Source organism: Nematolebias whitei, chromosome 16 (assembly GCF_014905685.2).
Source record: "Nematolebias whitei isolate Nwh7 chromosome 16, NemWhi1, whole genome shotgun sequence".
Lineage (NCBI taxonomy): Eukaryota > Metazoa > Chordata > Actinopteri > Cyprinodontiformes > Rivulidae > Nematolebias > Nematolebias whitei.
In genome coordinates this window covers 42714682-42734846 of record NC_056513.1, presented here as the reverse complement: position 1 = coordinate 42734846, position 20165 = coordinate 42714682, and the positions used below count along the sequence as shown (strand labels likewise).

General features: G+C 41.6%; 1 protein-coding gene across 1 annotated transcript in view; it reads left to right on the top strand.

Annotated features, from left to right (window-relative positions):
* Positions 1–9796: 9796 nt before the first annotated feature.
* The window catches only part of nup133 (nucleoporin 133), a gene marked incomplete in the record, with an annotated part of 43074 nt that continues 32705 nt past the window's right edge, over positions 9797–20165 (top strand). Inside the window, 5 exon segments of the mRNA XM_037690623.1 lie at positions 9797–10039; positions 12664–12779; positions 14095–14198; positions 14300–14533; positions 14746–14916. Of these exon segments, the coding sequence (XP_037546551.1) occupies positions 9912–10039; positions 12664–12779; positions 14095–14198; positions 14300–14533; positions 14746–14916 (753 nt within the window).

Here is a 20165-nt window from a genome sequence, read left to right as displayed (position 1 = left end):
TTCTTCGTGGGTTGTTGCTGGTGAAGCAGCTCCGAGTGTTTCCTGCCGCCTGCTGGCCGGGAGGAGCAGCCGCTCCACCGCCAGAACTAAAGACAGGCAAGCGGCTCAAAATATACTCATCCTAACATATATATTATTGATACGATGTCGTTCAAAAAAACGTTCAACACAAAAACAACTGGACTTTATTTGTAACAGAAGACGTTTCTCTCCTCATCCGAGGAGATTTCTCAATTCAAAGAGCAGAGAGTGAGAGATACAGGTTATAAGGCTGAGTGAGATAAGACACACGTATGTAGATTTGACAATTCACACCTCCACATCTTAACAGTTCGGGTTTCTTAAGGTCTTTGTTCATCTAATTCACAGACGAGGCCCCTCTGTTCCCATCAGGTGTGAAAACCGGCTGAGAATCTGTTTTAAAGTTGCATTATATGTTTTTGAAAGTGGAAATCTGAGGCCTCCTCCTCTGTTAAGAGATGGTTTTTCTCTTTTAACAAATTGCTTCCTTCACCCCCCCTCTCAAAGTATCAGTGTTCTCGGCCCAAAATGTGCACATTTTGGTCCTCAAATGAGTGTCTCTTATCCGTGAGGTGGAGGTGAACAGCTGAATCTTGTCCTGAGGAGGTGGCTCTCCTGTGTTGAGCCATGCGTCTGTGAAGTGTTTAGTTTCTCCAATGTAGAGGTCTGGACAGTCCTCGCTGCACTGGACCACATAATAATAATAATAATAATAATAATAATAATAAATTTTATTTCAGGGCGCCTTTCAAAAACCCAAGGTCACCGTACAAAAACAATTAAAATCAGCAATTAATAAAAACATAATCAACAAATAATTAAAAATAAGTCACAATAAAACAACAGTTAAAACAAAGTTAAAGAGAATATGCCTGCTTAAACAGGTGTGTTTTCAGTTGTGATTTAAAAGAAGGAGAGTCTGTGGTCCTGATGACAGGAGGGAGGGAGTTCCAGAGCTGAGGAGCACAGCAACTGAAGGCTCTGTTCCCCATGGTGACGAGACGGGCAGAAGGAACAATAAAATGAGTGGCAGATGAGGATCTGAGGGGACGGGAAGCAGTGGAGATGTGAAGCAGATCACACAGGTAAGGAGGGGCAAGGTTATGGATGCACTTGAACGTGAGAGTTAAGATTTTAAAATTTATTCTAGCTTCTATGGGCAACCAGTGAAGCTGCTGCAGAACCGGGGTGATGTGTTCTCTGAATGGGGTACAAGTTATGACCCGAGCTGCAGAATTCTGGAGGAGTTTGAGTTTATGGAGAGTCTTATTCGGGAGACCAAAAAGAAGAGAGTTGCAATAATCAATCCTGGAGGTGATAAGGCTATGGACAAGGATGGCAGCAGCGTGAGGAGTAAGAAAAGGACGAAGTCGGTTGATGTTACGTAAATGGAAGTATGCAGACCGGGTGATAGAGTTAATATGAGATTGAAATGAAAGCGTATTATCAAGTATGACACCCAGAATTTTTACCTGAGGGGAAGGATGAACATGGGAGTTGTCAATATTGATGGAAAAACTCTGCGATTTGGTTAAAGTGGCGACTGTGCCAACAAGTAAAACTTCTGTTTTCTTACTGTTGAGTTTAAGAAAATTTGAGGAAAACCATGATCTAATTTCCATAAGACAGTCCGATAGGGAGGAAGGTGGAAGAGATGAATTGGGTTTTGAGGAAATGTAGAGCTGGGTGTCATCTGCGTAACAGTGAAAATTGACATTATGTTTCCGGAATATGTGGCCAAGAGGGAGCATATAAATAATAAATAAAAGGGGCCCTAATACAGAACCCTGGGGCATACCTGCAGCAACAGGAAACAAACTTGAGGAATGGGTTTTAAATTGAATAAACTGAGTGTGGCCTGAAAGATATGAATTAAACCAAGCAAGTGGAATATGACTGATACCAATGGATGCTAGTCTGGTCAGGAGGATATCATGAGAAATAGTGTCAAATGCCGCACTGAGATCAACAGACACTACACCACTCTGTTTGTGTATGGGTGTTCTGTCCTTAGGGTGGACCAGCCTCTGTCTGAGAGTCCTGCTGGGTTTGAAATGTACTGGGATCTTGTGTTTGTTGAAGATCCTTCTGAATTTCTCTGATACTCCAGCAACATAAGGGATGACAATGTTTTTACGTCTGTTGTTCTCCTTTTTCTGTTTATTGGTGTGTTTTGTGGATTTCCTCGCTGACTTGACAAAAGCCCAGTTAGGATATCCACATGTTTGAAGAGCTTCTTGAATGTGGTTCTGTTCCTTTTCCTTCCCTTCTGTCTTTGTGGGGACGCGTTCGGTCCGATGTTGTAAAGTTCGGATGACAGAGAGTTTGTGTTCCAGTGGATGGTGGGAGTCAAACAGAAGATACTGGTCTGTGTGGGTTGGTTTTCTGTAAACTTCAATGTTGAGGCTGTCCTCTCTCTCCATCTGAACCAAACAGTCCAAAAAAGGCAGTTTGTTGTCGTTTGCATCTTCTCTGGTGAACTTGATGTTATCGACCGAGTTAATGTGTCTGGTGAACGCTTCTATTTCCTTAGCTTGTATTAACGGAACCAATGGCTTGGCGTTGTTCCCTCAAAGGAGTTTAGGGCTCTCTGTTCCACTTCCTACTGCTTCAGAGATGGGTATGCATGTGAAAAGAGAAGTCACATCATACGATACAAGGGTTTCTCCTGAGTTTAGGTTCAACTGTTGAACTTTGTCATCAAAATCAATGGAGTTCTTTATGTGATGAGGTGTGTTTCCAACAAGAGAAGCTAAAATACCAGCCAGATGTTTAGCAATATTATATGTCACTGAGTTCATGCTGCTGACGATGGGTCTGAGTGGTGTTCCTTCTTTGTGGATTTTTGGAAGTCCATAAAGACAGGGAGTGGCTTCCCCTGGGTACAATCTAAAATACAACAATCGATTGATTGTTTTCTCCTTTTCAAGTTTTTGCAGGTATAATGTATATTTAAATAAAATGTAAAGAAATGTATAAATATTGTAATATATTATACCCTGAAATATTACCATATTTTTGAATTAAGTCAAGCAAAGCTGGAACGGATTTTTAGAAATTTGAGATAAAAAGGATTATGTCATCTGCATATAATGAAAGTTTGTACTATACTTGTCTAACTGTAATGCCTGTTATAGATTGGTGGGACCTTACAGCTACGACGAGAGGTTCCAATGCTAAGTCAAGTCAACTTTATTTATAGAGCACATTTAAAACAGAACCTGTTATCAAAGTGCTTAACAACAACAACAACAACAACAATCAATGAGAGTAAAATTAAAGAGAATATATATATATATATATACACAATACATTAATAATAATAACTGAAGAATGAATAAAAAGCAGTGAGCAGTGAGTAAGGTGAACAACGAAGGGGACAAAAGAACATCCCTGACAACATCCTCGATTAATAACAATTGGTTTAGACACATTTTTATTTGTTAATATTTCTGCAGTAGGATTTAAATATAGTAGATGTATCCAATTTATAAAATTATTTCCATAACCAAAACGATTTAAGATGTTAAACAGATAGAGCCATTCGACCCGGTCGAATGTCTTCTCTGCATCTAATGAAAGAAATGCAGTTCTGGATTTAGCCCCTAGTCCATGAATAATGTTTAAAACCCTCCTCACATTGTGTAGACCCTGGTCCTAAAACCAAGTATTTTGATCTCTGTGTATCACTGAAGGAAGTGAGTCTTGCAAACGTAATGCTAGTGGTGTACAGAGTATTTTTAGGTCAGCGTTAAGTAAACTTATTGGCCTCATGCTTTCACATTTAATGCTGAGCTTCCCTGCTTTGGGTAGCACGAAAATTAAAGCACCTGTCATTGATTTAGGAAGCCCTCCACTGCAAAATGCCTCCTGAAACAGCTCTAAAATAGGTTTTATTAGTTGTTTTTTAAACTTTTTATAAAAGTCAATGCTGGGGAATCCATCCGGCCCCGCTTTTTACCTGCATCCATACAATCAGTAGCACGACCTGTCTCCTCTTCTGTAATGTCAGCTTCCAACTGTTCTCTACAACCTTCATCTATTGAGGGGATGTCTGGATTATTCAGAAATGAGTCATGCTCCTGTATGTCAGACGTGTCTTGAGAGTCATACAGCCTTTCATAATATTTCCTAAATTCTTCATTTATTTTGATTGGATCTACTAACGTGTCCCCTTTATTATCAACGATAGATGTTAAGTTTTTTTGAACTTCCAACTGTTTGATTTGCCAAGCCAAACTCTTCCCCTGTTTTTCACCTTTTTCATAAAATGACTGATTTAATCTGAGTAAACTGGAGACAGCTGTATCTGCAGATTATTTTTCATATTGCGCCTTTAACAACAGTAATTTTTCTCAGATTCTGCGTTGTATCTCTAAAAATCTGTTGTTCTAATTCTTACATTTTAATTTCCAATTCTTGTCTGCTTTTACGCTGTTCTTTTGATTTTGATGAGGTGTAACTAATTATATAACCCCTTATGCATGTCTTAAAGGCATCCCACCATACACAGGCTGTAGTTTGTGTAGTATTCATACTAAAAAATACTTCTATCTTTTCTCCAAGGTATTAAAGAAATGTATTGTTTTTCAGCCATTTCTGATGCAGGCACCATCTGGGTGGCTCTTTCAACAGCTTGTTGTTGTAATATATTAAACTGCAATGAGCATGATCTGATAATACTTTGCTATCGCTTGATCTGGACCAATACACATCCTCAGTTCTGGGTTACATAGTACATGTACTGACACCGTCTCCCCTATCAGAAATGTTAAAAGCTACCCAAACAGAAAACCTTGGCTGAAGCCAGGAACACTGCCTTCAGTTCTGGAAACTCAGAGGAGCTGAGTAGGACAAGAAAAGAGCTGGTTGCTGGTATTAAGAGGGCCAAGGCCACATATGCACAGAGGATCGAGGGTCAATTCATCTCACAAGACCCTCGGAGCATGTGGAGGGGCATTAAGTGCATAACAGATTATAAAGGAAGGAGTGAACAATGCCCCAAAGACCCATCTCTGCCTGATGCCCTCAACAAGTTCTATGCACGCTTTGAAGACCCGAACAGACCACCCAGCACCAGACTCACCTCACCACCGGATGAAGAGCATCTCAGCGTGACCTCAGCAGAAGTAAGGAGTACCTTCAGGAGGATTAATCCGCACAAAGCAACTGGCCCAGACAACATCCCCGGAAAAGTGTTGAAGGAATGTGCTGATCAGCTCTGTGAGGTGCTGGCAGACATCTTTAACACCTCACTTACCCTGGAGACAGTTCCCACCTGCCTGAAGACTGCCACCATCATCCCAGTCCCAAAAAGCTCTACAGTGACTGGTCTGAATGACTATCGGCCAGTGGCCCTCACCCCGATAGTCGCTAAATGCTTCGAAAAACTGGTCATGACTCACATCAAAACAACCATCAACATCAACGAGGACCCTCATCAGTACGCATACCGTGAGAACCGATCAACAGAGGATGCAATCTCCTCTGTGGTCCACACTGCGCTCAACCACCTGGAGCAGAAAAACTCTTACGTCCGTATGCTCTTTGTGGACTTCACATCCGCCTTCAACACCATGATCCCCCAAACCCTGATGGACAAACTATCCACACTAGGACTAAGCCCCTCCATCTGCAACTGGGTACTAGACTTCTTAACAAACAGACCACAGTTAGTGAGGATCCACAACCTCTCCTCCTCCACCATAACCCTCAGCACTGGCTCTCCTCAGGGATGTGTGTTGAGCCCCCGCCTGTTTACTCTGCTCACGTATGATTGTGCAGCTACCCATCCAGGCTGCACATTGTAAAGTTTGCAGATGGTACAGCGGTGGTGGGATGCATCACAAACAATGATGAGTCCAGCTACAGGCAAGAGGTGGAACACCTGGAGAGCTGGTGCAGAGAGAATAACCTTCACATCAATGTGAAGAAGACAAAGGAGATGATTGTGGACTTCAGAAGGAACAAAAACACCTACACCCCCCTGAACATAAGAGGATCTGCGGTGGAAGTGGTCTCCAGCTACAAGTACTTGGGTGAACACATGAACAACAACCTCAGCTGGAGCAACAACACCACCAGCCTGATCAAGAAAGCTCATCAGAGACTCTACTTCCTCAGACGGCTGAGGCGAACTGGTCTGGGAAGCTCAGTCCTCACCTCCTTCTACAGGTGTGCAGTGGAGAGCATCCTGTGCTCCAGCATCAATGTGTGGCATGGAGGCTGCACAGCTGCAGAAAGAAAAGCTTTGCAGAGAGTGGTGAAGGCTGCACAGAAGATGTTGGAGTCAGCCTCCCCACCATCACAGACATCTACACCTCCAGATGCAGGAAGAGGGCCACCTGCATCATGAAGGACCCCACTCACCCAGCACACACACTTTTTGCCCCACTCCCCTCAAGAAGGAGGTTGAGGAGCATTAAGTGTAGAACCACTAGACTGAGGAACAGCTTCTACCCTGAGGCTGCTAGACTCATGAATCTCTAACCAGAATAATCACTGTGAAAAACCATATCATGTTGCTGCTGATCTGTTTCATGTTGCTGCTGATCTGTTTCATGTTGCTGCTGATCTTTTTCATGTTGCTGCTGATCTGTTTCATGTTGCTGCTGATCTGTTTCATGTTGATGTGTTCATGCGTGCACATCTGCTCACAGACTCATGTTCATGTTTGTGCTGATGTTCAATGTTTTATGTTATGAGTGCTTAGTGTATATTTAGTTGATGTTTTTCTTAGTTCATATCTTAGATGTTATTACTGTTTTTCTTATACATTTTATTGTTGGATGTAACTGGGACCCCGTGTTCATAATTTCGCTCCACCACATGTACCACCTGAGGTGCGAATGACAATAAAGAAACTCTGGCTCTCTGACTATCATAGGAACAGTCTTTTATGTTTGAGAGCAATTCCCTTGAAATTAAAAAATAATCTAAACGCGAGTAGGTTCTAGATGCACTTGAGTGGCATGAATAGATTATTTCAGTTGTTTGTAAATGTCTCCAGATGTCTACTGTATTTAATTCTTTCATAAACTCACGGATTGTTTCCGTACTTCTGGTGTGTGTCTGATCAGCTCCTGAAGCTCTATCCGGAGTGGGGTCCAGAACACGGTTCCAGTCACCGCCTATAAAGTAATTTCCTGTCAGAGATGAAAGGGTAAGAAAAAGATCTGTGAAGAAATTGTCGTCATCAGTGTTAGGACCATATACATGAACTAAATTCAGAGTTTCTTGTAAGATGGACCCCTGAATAATCAGATATCTCCCAAATTTATCCTTAATAACATTGGTGACTTGAAAAGGAACAGATTCATGAATTAGGGTCATTACTCTCCTGGATCTTGATGTAAAAGAGGAAGTATATAAATACCCCCCTGCCATCTCCTACGTAGTTTTATATTTTCTTCTTCTAAGAGGTGGGTCTCTTGTAAAAATACTACTTTAGAGTTCACATCTTTCAGCTTGTTCATGACCTGTTTGATTTTTTTGGTTTTATGTAAGCCTCTGCAATTCCAGGATGTACATTTAGTTACCATCTCCTGCATCATTATTCAAAAAACACAGATGTGACAGTGCTTCAAATATATCCAAGAGGGCCAACAAAATAACTGAACATTCATCCCAACACTCGATCCCTGAACCGTTTGAAAAAACAAAACCCCGTTCCCAACCAAATGGTCGGGCCCTCCCAACCTACTACTTCCAACCACTGTTCTGTGTAGATCCTTATGATCTACTCCCCTGACCTTAAACCTCAATTAACAAACAAAAATGACCACACCCGACCTTCTCCTGCTATTCAAACAATCTGGTTATCTCTCTACCTACAAAGTGTTTTCTAATATGCACAACAAATATAGAATAATTTTATACAACAGTGAACCAATAAGTTTAAATTATATTTAACAAAGAGTACAGTTTGGAGCTATTCCCAGTTAAATATTATGAACCTAATGATTAAACTATATATTTAGCAAAGAAATGCACTGAGATTACGCTCCATCAGTTCTTAATCTATTCAGTCACTCCATTGCTCTTATCTGCCCCTTTTGAATCCTACGATGAACGTTTGGACCTCCGCTGGCGTGTTGAACTTGAAAGTTTCCTCTTGTTACGTCAGCACCAGTTTAGCCGGAGGGATGATGTCATGTCTCAGCCCGAGCTCGCGGAGCTGCTTGCAGACTCCATCATATTGTTTGTGTATCTCCGTAGCGACGTCATTGTAGAATCTCACCCGTTGGTTCTTGTAGAGGATGTCCATCTTTTCTTTAGTTGCTTTGAATACCATATCTTTTTGTTTATAATTAAGAAACCTCATAATTACAGTTCTTGGGGGTGCTCCTGCGTTTCTTTTTGGGCCTACGCGATGAGCTCTTTCAAGAATCAGTGGGTTTCTCAGAGCAGACTAATCCAATACTTCTGATGTCCAACTTTCCAAAAACCCACAGGCATCGGAGCCCTCAGCACCTTCAGGGAGGTTCACCTATCTAAGGTTGCTGAGCCGAGATCTCAGCTCCATGTCAACCACTTTTTCTTCCATTAGCTTGTTTGTTTTTTCCAAGCTCTTAACTTTATTAATTAACACCGTTTGTTCGTCTTCCATTGTAGATAAACCTTCCTCTGCATGCGTTAAACGTTTGGCACACTCACCCACTTCTTTTCGTGCTGTTTCTATGGCTGTCATAACGCCATCGAATCTTCCGGACAACTCTGACTTTAAGCTCTTTATTGCTCCAAGTATTTCCTCTTTGTCGTTGGATGAAATATTCCTTTCGTCCATGTTAATAAAGTACTTTTACTACTATTTATACGGTTTATTAATGACATCATCAGCAGGAGCACCATCACCATCATCACAACAACACCAAACTGAGTGCTGTAAGTTAAATCAGCACACAAACATTTTCAATCAGGGCTCAAAATGTTTAACTGTCAAAGAAATGTGCAAGAAAATAAACTACTGTCACTCTACAGGCACATTTGGAGAGAGAGAGAGACAGTCGGGCCGTGTGAGACTGAAGGCGGTTCCAACCATTTGTGTTCATCGCTACATCCATCCATCCATTTTCTTTACCCGCTTATTCCATTTTGGGTCACGGGGGTCGCCGGTGCCCATGTCCAGCAATCACTGTGCGAGGGGCGGGGGACACCCTGGACGGGTCGCAAGTCCATCACAGGGACACATAGAGACAAACAACCGTTCACTCTCTCACTCACACCTAGGGACAATTTAGAGTTACCAATCAGCCTAACATGCATGTTTTTGGACTGTGGGAGGAAACCGGAGTACCCGGAGAAAACCCACGCATGCACGGAGAGAACATGCAAACTCCACCCAGAAAGGCCCCTGGACCGGGGTTTGAACCAAGGACCTGCTCGCTGAGAGGCAGCAACTCTACCAGTTGCGCCACCGTGCTGCCCGTTCATTGCTACATGTGTATGTAAATAAACTAATCAAATTTTATTAATCCATTTTGTTTTCTTAAAATATCTAATTATAATCTATATATGTTTGCTTCCCAACTTATGTCGCAGATCTATTATGTTAAACTTTTATATTTTCAACTCTCCTCGTGGGAGTTTTCCTCTCCAGTCGTGTTTAGTGGACCTGGAGAAGACTGTAATCCTCAAGATACCCTGTAGGGGGCGACAAACCTGCACAAAGTTGGTCTAAAAATGTGCTCACTCCTTTGCAGCCACTAGAGGGCGCTGTGTTGTAAAGCGTTCACGTTGTTAATAAAGTTAACTCTGTCTCTGACGTTTTATTCAAGCGACGGCACCGCGCGCTGTTTGGAGGAGGCACTCCGTGGTTGTGTTCTTTTGCTCTCTCGGTGACAGCTGGACATATTTATTGGCTGTTTCGTAGCTCTGGTAGAAACGCCGGCATGTTTAGCCCCCGCACCGCTCCGAGCCCCGGCCGCAGGCAGCAGAGCAGGACCGCCGGGAGGAGGAGCGTCTCCGCGGCGGCCCCCGGCCTTCTGTTCTCCCCGCGCAGGACTCCTCTGTCGGCCAGGTGAAGGAAACATCTGCGGCTCGTGTCGAAGCGGGTGTATCCAGTTTAATGAAGCTAGCTTTTAATTTAGCGTGTGCGCAAACAGCCATTTATACTGGTCCAGTTGTTTAAAACATGGACTACAGGTCCAGTTTAGGCTGAGGAGATTAATTAATCCAAGTTTTATTTATATAGGTTAGTCTCACTGAGTCACCAGGACTCCTTTACAAGACAAGAGAGACCTGGGTTAGACAAAGATCACAGATGAGGTTCAGACAACAAACAGCAATCAAATGCAAATGCAATAAAAATAGTGTTATAAAATCAAATCAAGGTTTTACAAGGAAAAATACTAAAAACAGGAACATGTTTGATGTTTCTCTTGAACTTATCCATTGTTTGCAGCGGTGGAGAAAGTACTCAAACACTGTACTTAAGTAAAAGTACAAATAAACAGACAAAATGTATTCTAGTAAAAGTACCACATTAACGTTTTTACTTAAGTAAAAGTAAGTACTTGCTTTTAAAAATACTTAAAGTATTAAAAGTAAAAGTACTTGCTGAATGTATTACCTAATGCAATGGTCTACATATCTTTAAGTCTGCCTACCATATGTATATTTTCTGTAATACATTAATAGTGTTGAGCCATTTTACTGAACGATGCTGCAGATAATACATGTTTTTATTGTGTTTACCATGTGACACAGTTCAACTTGGACTTGTGGTTCTGTGCGTCAGAATTTCAGGGATGACCTGCAGAGTTAAATGATATTAATCAAAATAAGAAAGAGGAATGATTATACCTTTGAAAGTTTTTATGTAACACAAAGCAAAACCAATGTCATTTTAACTACAGTAAACATATTTAAGTAAAAGTTGTCTGATGAAAAAAGGAGCATTAGACACAAAGAAACAGGCTCTGATCATTTCAACTCCAGTTTGTCATCAACTCTAGTTAAAATATGTCTATTCAACCTTGTAATGGGTCAATAATGAACAATATTTTAACTTTCTGACACCATTTTTAAATCTTGGACCTGAGTGTCGAGACATCTGGAGACATGTCTCGTCTCCTAACATCCCATGAACTGACACATTTTAATATTACAGCAAGAATTTCTTGTTCAAGTTCAGAAAAAGTTGGTTTTCAAGGTTTTTTGAGTCCAGTCTGGCTCTTTTGGGAGAGAGAATCTGTCCTGTTGTGGGTGGCACGTATCTTCTGTCTGACTCTCCGTGGTGGAACCCAGTTTGGGTGTGTTAGTGGTGCTGCGGGTGCACCCAGCTCAGTGATGTATATACTAAAATATACGTCATTGACCCAGTTCTTCTTGAAGGTGGGTCTAACGCTACCTGCCCTCTTTGCAGTGATTCAACGGACCAGCTCTCCTCTCACTGTTGGTTACTTTCAAACTAACGAACAAAAACAAAAAAAAAATGCAACGTAAATGTAATTTGTAACACAACGCATTATAGAAATGTAGTGTAGTAGAAAGTACAGATACTTAATGTAAAATGTAGTGGAGTAAAAGTCGAAAGTACCCACGTTTAACCAGAGCTTAATTTGTAAGCTGATTGATGCTGGAACGGGGGGGACACCTCTGTGTGTGTCGTCTCACAGAAAATTTTGAATAACAGAGATGCCATCTACATTTACTTACATTTGTAAACACTTAATAAAATTACTGTTTTGGAGAAGCACAGCAGGTTGTGTAGCTCTGATTCTGTCAGGTGTCCTACCCCCCCCCCCCCCCCCCACACACACACACACACTTCATGGTTCTGAACTCTTCTCCTCCATCCATCCATTTTTTTTTATCGTTGTTGTTATTTGGACAAATTAGCGTTGTTGTGTTGAAACATGACATAATGTGAATAACATCAAACATTTCTCTATCTTTGTATTTATAATTTATTTTTTACAGTAAGCTTTTTTTATTTATTGTGTCTGGAATGTAGCAGGAGTTCAGACACCTGCTGATGTGTGCGTGCGCTGGGTAGAGATTGGACACGTTTCTGTGCGTAACGTGCACCGTCTTCAAAAGACAAAGAGGAGCTATATGGATGGAGTTAGAGAGGACGGAGATGGAGGAGGAGGACTTGCTGTGACGACCCTGAAGAAGAAGAAGACTCAGTTGAAGTGATTCTTAGATTCTACAGGTCTGACAGTAATCGGGCCTGGGTGTGTCTCGTGAAACTGATCTCAGATTTCCAAAGACATCACAGTAAATCCATGACATATTAACAAGTGGGACAATTACTTCTTTATATATGGACAGGTAGACTTGAATAGGTGCTGTCCCCCCCCCCCCCCCCACACACACACACACTAATAAATAAAAGCATCATTTGGACAGTTGGTGTTTACTCAGGTTTTCGTTCTCATGTTAAAATACCTTTGCTGATCTGAAACATTTGATTGTGGTAAAATCAAAAAGCTCAATCTGAAGAAATGTGTACGGGTGCCAATATGTTTTCACAACATTGTTTATGAAAACAGTGATAAATAAATCATTCATGCATTAAATCCTTTATGAAGCATAAACGTGTTTCTACCGGTGATGAAGGCAGCACGTTACAAATCACCAGCGTTGATTCAAAGTCCTAAAAATGTGCCCACTCAGTCTGTGATCTGTTTTCACTAGGTCAACACCGAGCAGACTTCAGAGCCACACAGCTGCAGAAACCATCAACTATGATGTCCAGACGTTTGGGTCGTCTCTGCCGGTCAAAGTGATGGAGGCGCTGACCGTGGCTGAAGGTGAGAGCAGCTCCTCGACTCTCGTTTGATTCTTTCAGCTGCTTTTAGGCCTGTCGCGATAAACTATCAGTCGCATGATAAATGAAAATTATCGACCTCGTTTTCATTTATCGGCTTTATCGTTTTTTTGCCTCTCTTCTAAATGAAGCTAAGCTACGAGCTAAGCTAACGGGCTGACCTCGGCGGGGGGGGGACCTCCTTCTTGTCGAAGCTCCAACATTCACGGTTGAAACCTGTGCCTTCGTCTAAAAAGTTGTTTTTCTCAGGAAAAAAAGAAGCTGAGAACCTGTTTACAGATTTATATTCATTTATTAAAAGCTTTGTTTGAAAAATGCTTTGCTACAGAGCTCAGACCGCACCGAGCGTCCGCCATTTTGAGAATCGAAAAACAGGAAGGAGAGACAGCCCATGTCACGTCAAGGGGCCTCCCCCACATCCTTCTATGTTTGTATGTATGTGTCCTTTATTTAAGCAGGAGCTGGATGGTGCACGATAAGGTAACAATAGTCCTCAGGTGAAAGCAAAACAGAGTACCAGAAATATGCTGCAGCGCAGAGTGGATGCCGTGAGCTGCAGAACAGCTTGGTAGAATAGGCCTTGGATTGTAAAACAAGGTGGATGAAGTAGTCTTCAGGCTGTGGAACACAGCAGATGATTTTGGTAGGCTTCAAGCTGCTAACCAGAGTGGATGGAGTAATCCTCGAGCTGTGGAGCAGGGTGCATGGAGTAGGCCTCAAGCAGCTAGAATAATCCCAGGCGGTGGACCAGGGTGAACAAAACAGGGCCCAGTCTGGCAAGGCCTTTCAGTGAAAAATAACTTGGGTGAATTCTATTAAGTTTTTAAAGAAGAAAAGGTTTTAAAGTTTTTTTAAAAACACTAAAACAGTAAAGAGAGAGGAAATAAAAACTATTAAAATTACTACAAACAAACAAGCTCAGACACACCAAACGTATTGCCATGCTTCCATCTTTTTGGGATGATCACATCGAAACTGAAATTTCTTAAAGAGACACGCTGCTCGCTCCCTCACTATCCATCCTTCAGTTCCAACAGTCTTACACTGGCATCCGGTGGTCAAAAAAAGGTACTACACACAAAAATTAACCAACATTTCTTCTTAAATTTGACAGTAATGACTAATTATTGTCAAATTTCAAACGATATTATCGTTTATCACAATAATTTCAGAGACAATTAATCGGCCAACAAAATTTGTTATTGTGACAGGCCTAGCTGCTCCCTTCTTCAGGGGTCGCCACAGCGAGCAAACTCTTGACTTGTGCTGTCACTGAGCAGGTGTTTGTGTATGTGTAGATGATGACCAGATCTCAGTGAAGGTGGACGAGAGCGGCTGGGCCTGGATGGTTTGTGGAGAGAGACTCATCATCTGGAAGATCTGCCAGACTGCTGTAGCTAAGGTATAAAGTACGAGCCAGCATAAACATGTATATGAAGCTGGTTGCAGCTTCTCAAATGTGAGTAAAACATGTTTTTACTACAAGTCTTTGTGTCCGTGCAGCTCTCTGTGTGTAAGGAGCTTCAGCTGCCCAGCAGTGACTATAACTACACAGCTGATCTCATCGCTATGACGTCGTCCGTTCCACTGGAGATGGCTGCTGTTCAGTCCGTCTCTGTACTGGTGGTGGCTGCAGAGGGAGCGGCTCGCTTCTGGCCGAGCCTGGCTCATGAGGGCAACTACACAGAGTCAGACGTGGACCTTGGCGACCTCTGTAACTTTGTAGTTGCTGTCAGAGTAGGTAGATCTTAAGAAGGCATCATTCATTGTCATGCTGTTAGAGATAACAGCAACTTAATTACTAGTAAATGCACAAGTTTATAACTCTTATTGTGAATAATCACAAATGATCAGGAACAAAAAGTATTTCAAATTTCCTGCTTTGGATGCTCATTCTCGCTCCTGTTGTCTTCTGATGTTCCTTTCTCTTTTTGTCTTTTCTCTTTCAGGGCGACAGCTTTGTCTTGTCATCTGTCAAGAATCAGCTGCTGAGAGTGTGTGCAGATTCTGCAGGAAAGCTGCAGTGTCGAGCCCTGCAGCAGGGTCAGGGGATGCTGTCTGGCATCGGCCGGCGTGTCTCCAGCCTGTTTGGGATCCTTTCCACGCCAGCCAACGACACGGTGAGTTGTGTGTGGACTGTTGGGTTTAGGGTTCATTTTAAGGCTTTGCTTGTTTTGTTTTTTTCGATTGTTTATTTTTTCCTCCTGGATTTAATTTAGTTTCGGGGGTGACATTTTATTCACAAAACCACCCCTGCTGAGGACTTTGCACTTTTGTGATAACCAGGAAGGATCGAAGCAGTGAACCCAAACAATTAATTCAAAGTTGTCAGAAGAATGATTATTGTTACCGGTAGTATTATTATTTAGCCATTTTTTTCTAGGTTTTGTTGTGTTTTACAGTAGTGTGCAAAATTTGCTCCAGCTCAAATCATTCACTCTACTTTGAACCACTGGAGATACACAGCTGAACACCTCAAGATGTGGTAGTGGAGCAAGCTCCAGAATGAATGGAGGGAGAGATGGATGATCGTAACAAACAGGCTGTAATTTGAACAAACTCAATCTTTCCTTTTCAGTTGGTACTCCTCTTCTTCTTCTTTCAGCTTTTCCCTCTTCATGGTCTCCACAGTGAGTCATCCCACTCCATCTCACTCTGTCCTCTTCAGTAATTCCATTCAAAAAGTGAAACTTGTATATTATATTCATTCATTACACACAGACTGATATATTTCAAATGTTTATTTATTTTAATGTTGATAATTATAACTGACAACTAATGAAAACTCCAAATTCAGTATCTCAGAAAATTAGAATATTGTGAAAATGTTCAATATTGAAGAGACCTGGTGCCACACTCTGATCAGCTGATTAACTCAAAACACTTGCAAAGGCCTTTAAACAGTTTCTCAGTCTACAAACCGGATTCCAAAAAAGTTGGGACACTAAACAAATTGTGAATAAAAACTGAATGCAATGATGTGGAGATGGCAAATGTCAATATTTTATTCGTAATATAACATAGATGACCGCTCAAAAGTTTAATCTGAGTAAATGTAACATTTTAAAGGAAAAATATGTTGATTCAAAATTTCACAGTGTCAACAAATCCCAAAAAAAGTTGAGACAAGTAGCAATAAGTGGCTGGAAAAAGGAAATTGAGCATTTAACAACAGCTGGAAGACCAATTAACACTAATTAGGTCAATTGACAACATGATTGGGTATAAAAAGAGCTTCTCAGAGTGTCAGTGTCTCTCAGAAGCCAAGATGGTAAGAGGATCACCAATTCCATCATTGTTGCGCAGAAAGATAGTGCAGCAATACCAGAATGGCATTACCCAGCGTAAAATAGCAGAGTTTTAAGTTATCATCAACCGTGCATATCATCAAAAGATTCAGAGAATCTGGAACAATCACTGTGCGTAAGGGTCAAGGCCGTAAAACTCTACTGGATGCTCGTGATCTCCGGGCCCTTAAACGTCACTGCACCTCAAACAGGAATGCCACTGTCAAGGAAATAACAGAATGGGCTCAGGAATACTTCCAGAAAGCATTGTCAGTGAACACAATCCACCGTGCCATCCGCCGTTGCCAGCTGAAACTCTACAGTGCAAAGAGGAAGCCATTTCTAAGCAAGCTCCACAAGCTCAGACGTTTGCACTGGTCCAGGGGTCATTTAAAATGGAGTGTGGCAAAATGGAAGACTGTTCTGTGTCTGATGAGTCACGATTTGAAGTTCTTTATGGAACACTGGGACGCCATGTCATCCGGACCAGAGAGGACAAGGATAGCCCAAGTTGTTATCAACGCTCCGTTCAGAAGCCTGCATCACTGATGGTATGGGGTTGCATGAGCGCTTGTGGCATGGGCAGCTTGCATGTCTGGAAAGGCACCATTAATGCAGAGAACTATGTTCAGGTTCTAGAACAACATATGCTCCCATCTAGACGTCATCTCTTTCAGGGAAGACCCTGCATTTTTCAACACGATAATGCCAGACCACACTCTGCAGCAATCACAACATCATGGCTACGTAGGAGAAGGATCCGGGTACTGAAATGGCCAGCCTGCAGTCCAGGTCTTTCACCTATAGAGAACATTTGGCGCATCATAAAGAGGAAGGTGCGACAAAGAAGGCCCAAGACGATTGAACAGTTAGAGGCCTGTATTACCAATACCAATTTATTTATAAAGCACTTTAAACAGTGACAAAGCACACCAAAGTGCTGTACATGGACAAACAGAACAAGCACATAGCAACAGATTACATAACAGGACACCAAAAAGTAGAAACCAACAAAGACAATAATGGATAACAACAACAACCGCAACATGACCAACACAGTGTGATGCACACAGACTCAGCACAGATCACACAGTGCAGAAAGCCAGGGAATAGAAGTGTGTTTTTAAGCGAGATTTAAAAACTGTGAGGGAGGGGGCCTGTCTAACGAGCAGAGGTAACTCATTCCAAAGTCTTGGTCCTGCTACAGAGAAGGCCCTGTCACCTCTGCGCTTGAGACGGGTTCCTGGGACTGTTAGGAGCAACTGGTCTGCTGATCTGAGAGAACGTGGTGGGACATACGGCTGGAGCAGATCAGTAAGATAGGAGGGGCCAGAGCTGTTTAGTGATTTATAGACATACAAGAGTATTTTGAATTTGATTCGAAGGTGAACCGGAAGCCAGTGTAGGGAGGCCAAAACAGGTGTAATGTGCTCTATTTTGCTTGTGCTGGTCAAAAACCGGGCTGCTGCATTTTGGACCAGTTGGAGTCTAGCTATGGAGGTCTGACTGATACCAAAAAGGAGTGAGTTGCAATAGTCGAGCCTGGATGTAATGAATGCATGAATTACTGTCTCCAGGTTATTTTTGGACAAAAAGGCTTCAGCTTAGACAGTCGCCTCAGCTGGAAAAAGCAGGATTTAACAATCATATTTACATGATGGTTGAGTTTCAGAGAAGGGTCAAGTATCACTCCTAGATTAGTGACTCTTTGTTTCACTAACGGTGACAGAACGGATAGGTCGATGCAGTGGTTGGTGATTGTGTCATTGGGAGGAAAGAGCATAACTTCAGATTTCTTCTCGTTGAAACTCAAGAAATTTAAAGCCATCCAATCTCTGATATCAGCCAGGCAGTCCAGTAACGGTTGAATAGAGTGAGTACCGTTGAGTCTGAGGGGGAAGTAGATTTGGCAGTCGTCGGCGTAGAAATGAAAAGGTATGTTATGTTTCCTGAAAATAGCACCTAGTGGCAGCAGGTATAAAGAAAATAAAAGAGGACCAAGGATGGACCCTTGCGGTACCCCCCATTTAAGCGCTGCCGAGGCTGAACTAAAATCTTTGATGGAGACACAAAAGGACCTGTCAGCGAGTTAAGATCTAAACCATTCGAGGGCTGACCCATTGATGCCCACCCACTGCTCTAACCTCGCAATGAGGATCTCGTGGTCAATTGTATCAAAGGCAGATGTGAGGTCCAGTAATGCCCCTTTTCCATTAGTACCGGTACGGGCCGACTCGACCCTACTTGGCCCGGTTCTGAGGCTTTTCCATTAGTACGGGTACTTAGCACCTGTTACTATTTTCAGTACCCTTGGCTCTGTGGTTCTAACCGGTACGAAGAGGTACAAAAACGTGACGTCAGTACACTGTCGGTCACTGGTTGGTCGGGGGCGGAGTCGGGGGCGGAGTCACTGGATCCTTCAGAAACGTTTCAAAACAATAATCCGCCATTTGCAATTTCTCGGACTGGAGCAGCGGCTGGACTTATTTTAAAGATTTTAAAAACAATACTGACAACATCTTGGTCTAATGTTGATGTGCTGGCATTTTTTGTGCTTGGTGGCCGACAACATAATTCAGAGCAAGCTGGATGGAGCTCTGCTGGTGTACCCCGATCCTCCCTCCGGAGCCTGGAGCGCCAGGCCGGGCAGGGCGTCATCTCCACGGCTCCAAGTTCAGCTGGTCACCGCGGAAGAACCTTCGATGTGCCGACTCGGAGGCTCGGGTTCTGGATACCAGCCTTGTGTGCTCAGAGCTCCGCAGGTCACTGCGAAGCTGGAGATGGGGACTCGCAGAAGGCCGTTGTGAGACCCCGGCCGCGCGTAATCATGAAGGCTGAATCCCGATCCCGCCCGGCAGTCAGGCGTACTGGACAGTCTGGGACGGACGCTGGAAGCGATTTTTAAATAAAATAACATTTTGTTTTTATACAAAAAATGTTTTTAAAAAATGCTGAAGCGATTTAAAAATGAATTTTTTTTTTTTTTTACACGTAAAATGTTTTTTAAAATCGCTTCCACCGTTCGTCGCAGACCCGTCTCTGTCCGCCTGTCTGCGCGGGTCGGACCTTCATGATTACGCGCGGCTGGAGTCTTGGAACAGCCTCTGGAGTCACCAGCTGAGCTGGAGCTGGGAGGATGAGCCTCCCAGCTTCCTCCTCTCCGGAGGAGAGGATCGTGTGACTGCGGGCAGTGTCGTGCGAGACCAGCAGAGCGTTGAAGATTAAAAAAAAAAAAAAAAAGACGGTGCCAGCTTCATCATGAAATCCTGTTTTCACTTTAATGACTGTTAACTCAGCTGAAAATCATAAAAAGACACAAAACTATTGGATCTCAGGAATATTTCCCTCAAACATGTTTAAAGAAAAGAGACGACCTTCAGTTCAACTTTATTTTAACTCACGAATGTACAAATCACAAAACAAGAACTTTAAAGCAAAGCTAAAAATAAAATGTATATATGTGAACAAGAAAGGAAACCACACATCTAAAATGAACATTAAAAGTAGACACAATGAGTGCAAATACATCAAATGATGATGAAAACCTATAAAAATTTGAATGTAATGTTTTTGTAGAATCTGGTTCATCAGAGTTTTAATTTATATACATATATATATATATTTATATCTATAAATAAATATAGATAAATATATATGTATATATAAAAATACATATATATGTAATTTATATACATATATATATTTATATCTATAAATAAATATAGATAAATATATATGTATATATATAAATACATATATATGTATATATGTATATAAATATATACGAATATATATGTATATAAATATGTATGAATATATATAAATACATATATATATGTATATAAATATATATGAATATATATAAATACATATATATGTATATAAATATATATGAATATATATAAATACATATATATGTATATAAATATATATGAATATATATAAATACATATATATGTATATAAATATATATGAATATACATAAATACATATATATGTATATAAATACATATGTGTATATATATATACATAATTGTGTGTATATACATATGATATATATATATATATATGTGTGTGTGTGT